Here is a 9,988-nt window from a genome sequence, read left to right as displayed (position 1 = left end):
AATTTGTCACCCATCCGTTTGTCGACCCAAACCAAATTGCATCAGAGTAAAACGCACTACAAAAATGGTGCGGCTAATTACGCACGCATATAGCACAACTCAAATGTTTGTTGTTGTTGTTTGTTTGGATAGGACAGATTAAACTTCAATTCTGTCTCCTCAATACATACATACACATTTCTATTTAATACATTTATGTATCGTTAAAAGTCTGCAGCATGCGTCTTGAAATAATGACCACGTGGGCCATGTCTATATAGTTTTTATATAAGATTTAGGATCGTGACAGTCTGTTTAGCACTGACGCTTGAGATTTAGCCTACTAAAAGTCTATAGTGTTTCAAGTCTGGTACTGAAAGTAAATCAGTGCCTAGAAAGCACACGCATTGTTTATTACTGCACTTATCGTTATCTGAGTTAGAGCGTATACGTGTTTTGTACTTCTATGTATCAGTATTAAGCCCCGTAAATTTCAACAGTATTCTAGTTCATTGATATATTGAACTCTAACCTACTGTACTGGCTAGGATACATTCTATGAGTAAATGACAAAGCACTTTTGTAAGTCGCTCTGGATAAGAGAGTGTTAAACGTAACATGTAAATTGGCGATCACACCGTGCTCCACGGGCAGATAATGATTGTAGTCATACTGTAATAGCCTGTTGGCTCTGAATTTACTAAGCGTCAATACAGTGTTTTGATGTATAATATAACAAACGAGACATGAGGCCTACTAAAACAAACGTAAAATCCATTTTGGTTCACCACAAGGAGCCAATTTGTAAAAATATAAATGTACTTTTGTCCAAGTTGAAAAAAGTTTGGACACACTGTGGCGGTCCCGTTTGGCGGATCAGAGCAAGGCCATTGGTCAGCGGAACTCCTTATTTGCATAGAAGTCTGGCTTAAATCCCGCATTGACAGACCTTCTGCAGGCTAATTCAAACGAGCATTTGGAAAGAAGATACTGCATGCGCACAAACTGAATCCATTTTAGATGGTCTATCACGAGTTTTAGAAATCTACTGATTACTAGTTCAGACGGACATGGAGGTTAGAAAAATGCTAGTAAGTTTGATCTCAGTTGTGATCTTTGCTACCACGGTTGTGTTAGGGATAACAACAAAATATTACACCTATGAGGAGGATGCGCCAGGAACGTTTATTGGAAATCTTTCAATGGACCTGAAAATCGACCCGTCCGAAGACCCGAACACAAGTTTCCGCTTCATGCAAGAAGGAAATTCATCACTGATTCAGATGCGAAAGTGCGACGGGCTCCTTACGGTGGGACAGCGCATTGACCGAGAGAAGCTATGTCAGCGTTCCACACAATGCCTGATCACGTCTGACGTGGTGGTTTTCTCCAAGGAAAAGTTTCACCTAATCCATGTCGAGATTCACGTGAGAGACATTAATGACCATTCTCCGATGTTTCCTCATAACGAAATACAACTCGAGATTTTAGAGAGCATGGCTGTGGGCACGCATTTTCCGTTAGAGGTGGCCAACGACCTGGATGTTGGAAACAACTACATCCAAAGTTATCAGCTGTTTCATAATAGTTATTTTGATATAGAGGTGCGAACCGCCGAAGATGACATGAAATTTGCTCAACTTGTGCTAGTGAAAGAGCTGGACAGAGAGATTGAGGATTCGTACACACTTCAGGTTACTGCAAGTGATGGTGGGAGTCCTCCAAAGTCTGGATCGGTGACAGTTCATGTTAAGGTTTTGGACTCAAATGATAACAGTCCTCAGTTTGAGCACAAAAGTCTTAAAGTTGAACTCAATGAAGACGCACCTATTGGTTTTCTCTTGCTCAGGGTTCAAGCGTTCGACCCCGACCATGGCCAGAATGGTGACGTACACTATGATTTTGTGGAGGGTGTTCTCAACGACATGAAAAACAATTTTGACATTGATCCTTTAAGCGGTGCAGTGACCGTGAAATCTATGGTAGACTTTGAAGTAAGAAAATCATACGAGCTGAACATACAGGCGTATGATTTAGGTGAGAATTCCATTCCATCAACTTGCGCAGTTATCATTGAAATTGTAGATGTGAACGACAATGCCCCAGACATCACGATCAAACCAATGACGTTGATGAATGAAGGCATGGCCTACATCACAGAAGTGGCAGCGGTGGAGAGCTTCGTTGCTCTCATCAGCGTCACAGACAAAGACTCGGGTGCTAACGGATATGTGCACGTAAGTTTGCACGGACACGAGCACTTTAAACTTCAGCAGGCGTACGGCGACAATTTTATGATTGTCACCACATCTGCTTTGGACCGAGAAAAGATTCCTGAATATAACTTAACTGTAATAGCGGAAGACCTTGGCTCGCCACCATTTAAAACGTTTACTCAATACACGATAAGAGTTGGTGATGAGAACGACAACCCCCCATTGTTCAGCCAACCCGTCTATGAAATTTCAGTGATGGAAAACAAAGCCCCGGGATCCTACATTGCTTCTTTAGTAGCTCGTGATCCTGACGAGGCTGCAAACGGCAAAGTGACGTATAAACTTCTGGAAAACGAAGTTGAAGGAGTCCTCGTGAGTTCTTTTCTTTCAGTGGACTCAGTTTCAGGGACTCTTTACACAGTGAGCTCACTTGACCATGAGCATGTAAAGCAGATTGAAGTTGCCATCCTAGCCACTGATGGGGGTTCTCCTTCATTGTCAAGTACTGCTCTGGTGAAGGTCAGGATTGTGGATGAGAATGATAATGTGCCTTTTATCACTTATCCTGTTCTCATCAACGGCTCCACAGATGTGCCTATACCGTACAATGCTCCAGCTGGTTACATTGCCTTGAGGGTTGAGGCCCATGACATGGACGATGGGGTGAATGCCGAGCTCTCTTACACCATTCTGGAGGACAAAGAAATACTGTTTTCCATTAACAAAAAATCTGGTGAGATTGTGCTGAAGCACCGCCTAATGTTCAGGTACGATGATGTGATTGAAATCAAAGTCAGAGTTAGCGACCTTGGTCGGACGCCTTTCTCTTGCACCGCCACAATCCGTTTTGTGGTTTCAGATACAGAACCTTTGGAGAAGCAAGTAATGGTAGTTCTTGAGTCAAGTGATGAAAAGGACGACCATGATGTAGACGTTTCCCTCATTGTCATTGTACTTCTGGGCACCATGTGCGTAATGTTGCTGGTTGCAATTGCTGCAGTGGCCCTCTCACGCAGGACCATCCACAGAGACGTGTCCATCAGCAAAATGGAGGGTGGCTCTGCGGGACACTTCAAAAAGACTCTGCTACCATCACACAGTATTGACTCATCAGACACGAACAGCTTTTCTGGAGGCAGTACCACTGTCACAGAGCAAATTTCATCCTCAAGGGGTGACTCGTCTTATGAAGAGGAACAGAGCAAGGACTCTGACAATAAGGTAAATAGCACACAAGTGAATATAGTCTATGACCAAGCTTAATTTATTCTGATAATTACAGGAAAAGATGTGAGGGCTTACTGTTGATCCTTTTGTCTCTAGGTGTTTCAACCTCTCTTCAATAAGACTCATTTTGAACCTCTGGCCATTTGGCAAGGAGACAGATATGCACTTCAAACAAGGTATGTTTTATTCAGTTTTCTCATGGTCTTTAATGAACCTGTTTAGTGTTAACTGCCAAATGCAAGGCTTTGATTTCATGTAAACATATTGCCTGGCTAACTAAGGTTTGCTCTAGATGCAAACTATGGCTGACTGTTTGTGTTCCTCCTTTGGCATGGCTGTTACTGGATGCCTGTGCCCCTTTTCTGACTTGTCTATTCCGTTAACAGTGTCTTCAAGACCACTGATCAGATGAGTGTGAAGGACAGCGGGAAAGGAGACAGTGACTTCAATGACAGTGACTCTGACACTGGTGGAGAAGCAGGTCAAAAGATGACCACCCTTAATCACCGACATGCTAGAAGTAAGTTTTCTAGGGCATTTGCAATTTATAAACTTCATATTTTTATAGTGTATTCTCTGATAGAAATGTAATATGATTTTCTAATGCTTTTCACCTCCATCCTAAGATAAATTGCAAAAAAGAAAGTATATGGGCTTTATGAATATGTTTAAATATGAGAATTTTTCAGAATTCATTTGAAAAGTTATTATGTTTTGAAATATGTGTTAGCCTAAGAAAATTATTTTACAGATCTCTTTTGTTGAAAACTAATCTTTTAGTTTAATTTCAGGTTCATTCCACACTGGACCAATGAGTGGAACTTGCTCAGCAAGAGAGATCCCAACACACGCTTCCAGCACTCACGTGGGTAAAAGTGGATACACTTTAGCATATCAGATGCCAGTCTGCAGCCAGCGCCTGTCTTCTCATGTCCAAGGACCTTCTTGGAGGGACTATGGTTATAATACAGTTCTCCCACGAGCTTCTGAGCAAACACAGGAATCCAGATGTCACAGAATGGGAATGCTGCCTTCACAGCTTTATTACAACCAGCCTGCACATGCTCAGATGGACAGACAAGGCCCAGCTACCAAGGAGCCAACCTCAGACATGGCCACCACACCTGTAGTGTCATTTTGAAGACAGACTGTGATTATATATATGATTGTCTTTCAGTGCTCAAATGTGAATGTTACATTTAACCAATCATTTCAACCAGTATTTAAAGCCAGAAAACTTTCATTCAGGAGTGAATGTAATGCTTTTTCATCGATTGTTTGTTACTGAGAGCATTCTGATTGTGTGATATTTGTCTGCTTTCTGCTTTGTTCTGTTTGTAACATAGGGTAGTTATTTGTAAAAGCTTAGCCCAGAATCTTCTCTTCCGGCCTGGCATGCTGCAGTCTTTATTTAAATATCTGGTACTGTAAATATATGTAAATAAAGTATATTATATTTATTGCATATTGTGAATGTTTCTGGTTTAATTTTGAATAAATGAAACAAATTAAATATTTCTGTTGTAAAGTGGAGATTTATATATTTATATATACACTATGTGTATTTAGGCAGCCTATTATGTAGCTGTATTTTTGTTACAGTTTTGCCTTGCAATTTACTTTACAGATTTAATTAACCACTAGCCGTAGAGTATTTCCTTTCAAGACTCCTCGAAAGCACAACTTGAGCTACAGCGCCACCCAACGTCAGAATGAAATGCGTGAAAGTGTTATCAATTCCGCATTGTTCCTACAATACCCACAATCCATTTCTAAGGCATCTTATTTTTTACGGAAGGGTTGCTGTATAAACAAAAAGTATACTGTACTGGTCCTATCAGCCATCGATAGGAGTGTTTCCTTATTTCCTTCTGGCATTACCGAGATGTGTTCTTGTTAGAAGTACGCTAATTCGCTTGGTTTCACTGAAAGGTTTTAGATCACGGACATGGTTCACGAGGAGCTGTTTGCGCGTCTTAATGAAGTTGGGTACAAAAACTGGTTAAAAGCAGGCTATTGCCTTATGAAAGTTAAAGACGGTTTGTGTGGATTTGTGGACAATGAAATGCGAGACTTTCACAACGTTGTGATCAATAGCAACACGATCTTGCTAAGAGGGACAACGTGTCAAAGCAATTGTAGACCAAAGAATAACCAGGTACTTTCTCTATAAATAATTCACGTATTTCAGAGCATCTGTAGGCAACAACCTAAATATATAAATGTATTTTCTTTTCTGTACCTAGGAAACTATACATGTGTAATGATCTACTCCTGACACTTTACCTTGTCCTCCAGTTCCAGTCGGTTTGTGCCCTTTGTAGTGAGTGGAAGAGGGAAATAGTGAAGCACCACACAAAGCCATATAGTGTTATTAACTGGGGAAACTGCAGACCCTGGCTATGGCCCACTGAACCCTGGGAACTGGCAAAGGTAGGTTATGTCCCACCACCCGTTTTATTAGAAACACCTTACACATAAACTTAAAGGTAGCTTACACGCCACCACCTGTTTTATTAGAAACACCCTACACATAAACTTAAAGGTAGCTTACAATCCACCACCTGTTTTATTAGAAACACCTACTTTACAAATATCCTCAAAGGCTACTTTATTAAGTACACCTCTCTTAGGTGCAGTTTATGGGTGTGCAATTACAGACTGTATCCCATCTGTTACCAAAAACAATCTGTGAACCATCTCTACCCCATTAATTACCAGATGGTTTCTGGCCACAGGACCACTGCTGACAGGATATTGTTTGGGTGATGGACCATTCTCAGCACAAGAGTATCATGGTAGTGGGTGATTTGGTATCAGTGTTGTTAGAGTTTTTAACTGGTATTGTCACTGCTAGGTTGTGGGTAGTCTACCATACAAAAATATCTAGCCAACAGCGGCCTTGTAGTAAAAACCTGACCTCTGATGAAGTGCTGGCTAACAAAAATTGTGCATGGCAAAAACGGTCTAGTTGTATGCATGCAAGGTGTTTGTAATGTAAAGTGTTTCCAATAAAATGGTTATTGACTACACTATACAGTTCCTGGGTTAAGCTGATACATACTAGACACTGGGGGAGCTTCCCAAGGGTAAGGGTGTTGTGTTTCAAAAATGTTTATGAATAAGTGTGCAGAGGCATCAGATCGTGAATTATGATGCAATAATAAACATTATTATTATTATTATTATTATTATTATTATTATTATTATTAATAATAATAATAATAATAATAATAATTATAATACTTATGTTCAGTGCTTTAAAGCATTAAGTAAAAGCTGTTCTTTTATATATAATACATGTCAAATAAATTTATCTGACATAATTTGTTGCAGAAGATTTATATACCTATAAGCAAATATTGCAGTCATTGATTTTGTTAAATTGGTGTATCTGAGAAAACAGGCAGACATGGTAGACTGCCCTGTCAGCACAACTTTACCCTTCAAAATATCACCCAGCACTGGCAACAGAAGGGTACATTTTATGAGCCTGCCTAAGTCCACCCCACCCCACCCCACCCCACCAATTTAATGAAAATAGGCCATTGGTCAGGAAATTGCCCAGTCTGGCAGTGTTGAGCACGAACTACATCTCCCTCGTGTGTTGGCTTGGGGGGCTTTGCTTATCTGCTTGAGCTCCTCTTAAGCAGTTGAGGCTCTGTAGCTGAATGTGTTTCAAGAGTGTGATTATGTTGTGTAGGCTTTTATGCCCCGAGGGCAGACGGGCGTCACCAGAGCAGAGCACTGTGATGCCGCTGCTCTCCTCAACCTCCTCCACCTCTGCGACCACTTCAGCTTCATCAACCACTGTCTCGTTACTGAGGTGAGCAGCTGCTAAACCACATTTTCACTCAAAACTATTCTAAATAAGTAAATCGCAGATAGCAGTTGGGGAAAAAAGGCACAAACTGTATCCAAAGCCATGCAGTCATGAAAACAAGAGTGAGCGCAGTTGGTTTGCAGATAGCTAGGCCAGATCAAAGTTAGTTTGCTGGGCTCCAGCACCATGTGAAAATGTTCTCTTTATCCTGTCAATGCAGATATCTCGTCCATCTGTGCTCTGCAGGTGATCCGCTACAGGAATGAGCTGATGCACTCGTGTGAAATGCGGGTCTCCGATCAGTGGATGGCACACTTTCAGAAGAGTCTGGAGCAGCTGTTACTGCAGTTACGCCATGTACCTGAAGTGGCCATAGCAGCCCAACAGATCCAGGAGGTATAAAAAAGCAGCATTAGAGGATTTTAACCATGGTAAACTCAGACCTATAATATTTACATTTAGAGAATTTAGCTGACACTTTTAGTTAAGTGACTTAACTTTATTAAGAAAACAGGGGTCAGAGGCCTTGCTCAGGGGCCCAACAGTGGCAACATGACAGTGGTGGGGTTTGAATTGACAACCTTCTGATTATTAGCCAAGTACCTTAACCTCTGATGTACCACTGCCCGCTATGATATGTTTTTCATACTTTCTCATTAATCACAATTTAATCAGATAAATCACAAATTATAAAACAGTTATCCACAATCAGTGTTTTAGAACTTTTAGTATAAGTATCAATGGTAATCTGATGTTCCATGAGACACACAAAGTGGTAAATCTGCTCTGTGGTGTGAACTGCAAATTTTAAACATGCTAATCAGATGCTGTCAGTGGATCTGTCAGTGCATGTCCCTGGGGTGGACAGTGTGGATGGAGCCAACAGGGTGGGGATTGAATCCATCAGCCTGTGGGAGACAGAGCTACTCCGGGAAAGTTTGAAAGACCTTTTAAACACCGATGAACATGAGGGGGCGCCGATATATGCGGTAAGATTTACATAGAGCAGCCTACATTAGGAGTAGCTATTTCTGAACAGTATCAAATATTCATCAGTAAATGAAGTGACCATATGGAGTGTGTTGACCTTATTGAAGCATTTCTGCGTTACCATTATGAAAATGAAATTAGGAAAAGTCAAATAATTTATACAGGCACACAGATGTGACTTCACATTTATATATATGCCTGATACTTGAAGCTTAAATAGTTTGTTGTGGTGGGGGGATTCCAGTTTCAGTTACAACATATCATATGAATGCACATTTAAAGATACCCCATTAACTACTGTTAGTGTTCTGAATACTTTCTCCCTTCATGTAACAATCTCTATAAAACCTAATAATTTTCAGAAATGTGAAATAAAAAAAAACATACTTGAGCATTTCCTGTAGTTCAACACAGCATTAGAATATCAAATAGATTTAAGTCTACATTTATAAACATCTACCTTGTTCTTTAATACATTGCTATACTTTTTTTAAGATAAATGTTGTAAGCTAAATGTTCTTGCTTCTAGGATTTGCAGAAATTGCAGATGCTCCACAGATTTCTGAGTGGCAATAAGGACCTTGAAGAACAGTTCGGGAATGAGCTTCATAGCATTCAGGTTTTAGAAGATCAACTGCAGAGCTTAAACAGCAACAGTGGGCAACAGTGACTGTACTACACAAAGAACAAGGAAGAACAGACCATTGTCTTTTTTTCAAGACAGTAGAAATATGAAACACATGAACATTGGAAACTTCAGTTTTGTTTACATTTTAAACTGTTAAAATAAACATTATGCATGGTTCATCCACGAGCTTCTTTTATGGGTAGCTTTGTTTTAATCTTATTCAGTACTGCTTTAAGATCGTAGAAACTTCTCTCAATCTCTAATATTTGAAACTGTTAAAATTCAAGTTAAATTGCGAAGAACATACTCCAGTGGGTTTAACGCAAGCAAAAACCCATATTGTATTTCTTCTCCTTTATAAAGACAGCTTGGCCCAAACACAGTGGTGAGTCAGAACAAACTTTGGATCAGTGGAAGTAGTACAGCTTAAAGGGTAGTTTTCAGATCTCTCTATCTTGGTACAATAATTCACAATAATTTTCAAGCATTCTTAATTTTCTCAGAGTGCATCAAATTATTTTCTTGTCTGCTTCCTGTCTCCGGGACCTTTGCACAGTGATGTTCACGTGGACAAAGTATTTCAGTGCAGTGGAGGCTCAGAGGAGTTCACCAGGTAAATCTCCAGAATAACAAGCACAGAGCACTTCCTGACCTAAAGTTTAATAAAACCTGCATCAACTCAGTAATGTACATGGCCTGTGCTAAACCTAGTTTGACCCCTTTGATGCAGTTCACCTGAAATATAAAGGTTATTCACAGGTGTAGAGCACCTGGTCTTGACAAGGTGCTTCACCTTTACTCAGTTGAAAATACTTCCCAGCCTTGAAACAGATCCCAAGTGCAATTTATCCAGTAATTAGTACAGTCAATTTTACTTTGAGGAACAATCATTGAGGCGAGGAATTCTAGTTAAAGACAAGGCAACAAGAAAATTTGAATATGTTTATGAAGACCTTATGAATGAATAGGCAAATCAAAATATTCGCAACAGGTGCAGGAAAGACTTCATCATGAACAAAGTGGGACAAAACTATAAGCAGGTCCTTGTTGTTGGAGAGAGAGCAGGCTATTTCAGTGGTGCTAGTGCATAAGTACTTGTAGTTTGGAGAGATCCAGTCACAGATT

At 40.2% G+C, this 9,988-nt stretch overlaps 2 protein-coding genes across 2 annotated transcripts; both read left to right on the top strand.

Annotated features, from left to right (window-relative positions):
* The first annotated feature begins 984 nt into the window (after positions 1–984).
* On the top strand, positions 985–4,925 carry pcdh8.1 (protocadherin 8, tandem duplication 1). Its single transcript, XM_027011818.3, has 4 exons — positions 985–3,416; positions 3,519–3,598; positions 3,809–3,942; positions 4,214–4,925. Exons 1-4 carry the CDS (start codon positions 1,050–1,052, stop codon positions 4,561–4,563), a joined length of 2,931 nt encoding a protein of 976 aa, XP_026867619.2. The 5' UTR covers positions 985–1,049; the 3' UTR covers positions 4,564–4,925.
* Positions 4,926–5,233: 308 nt separating this feature from the next.
* On the top strand, positions 5,234–9,046 carry LOC113578510 (uncharacterized protein CXorf38 homolog). Its single transcript, XM_027011803.3, has 6 exons — positions 5,234–5,580; positions 5,721–5,855; positions 7,126–7,248; positions 7,492–7,641; positions 8,070–8,234; positions 8,765–9,046. Exons 1-6 carry the CDS (start codon positions 5,371–5,373, stop codon positions 8,903–8,905), a joined length of 924 nt encoding a protein of 307 aa, XP_026867604.2. The 5' UTR covers positions 5,234–5,370; the 3' UTR covers positions 8,906–9,046.
* Positions 9,047–9,988: the final 942 nt, after the last annotated feature.

Source organism: Electrophorus electricus, chromosome 18, assembly GCF_041902795.1.
Source record: "Electrophorus electricus isolate QZ-2024a chromosome 18, ASM4190279v1, whole genome shotgun sequence".
Lineage (NCBI taxonomy): Eukaryota > Metazoa > Chordata > Actinopteri > Gymnotiformes > Gymnotidae > Electrophorus > Electrophorus electricus.
The sequence above is the reverse complement of the archived record's forward strand: the minus strand, read 5'-3'. Positions and strand labels throughout refer to the sequence as shown.

Excerpts from the sequence above, each read along its gene's own strand:
- pcdh8.1 (XM_027011818.3), top strand. The coding sequence starts at position 1,050 with ATGGAGGTTAGAAAAATGCTAGTAAGTTTGATCTCAGTTGTGATCTTT. Across the intron at positions 3,417-3,518 it reads GCAAGGACTCTGACAATAAG|GTGTTTCAACCTCTCTTCAA; the intron begins GTAAATAGCACA and ends TTTTGTCTCTAG. Across the intron at positions 3,599-3,808 it reads AGATATGCACTTCAAACAAG|TGTCTTCAAGACCACTGATC; the intron begins GTATGTTTTATT and ends TTCCGTTAACAG.
- LOC113578510 (XM_027011803.3), top strand. The coding sequence starts at position 5,371 with ATGGTTCACGAGGAGCTGTTTGCGCGTCTTAATGAAGTTGGGTACAAA. Across the intron at positions 5,581-5,720 it reads GTAGACCAAAGAATAACCAG|TTCCAGTCGGTTTGTGCCCT; the intron begins GTACTTTCTCTA and ends CTTGTCCTCCAG. Across the intron at positions 8,235-8,764 it reads AGGGGGCGCCGATATATGCG|GATTTGCAGAAATTGCAGAT; the intron begins GTAAGATTTACA and ends TCTTGCTTCTAG.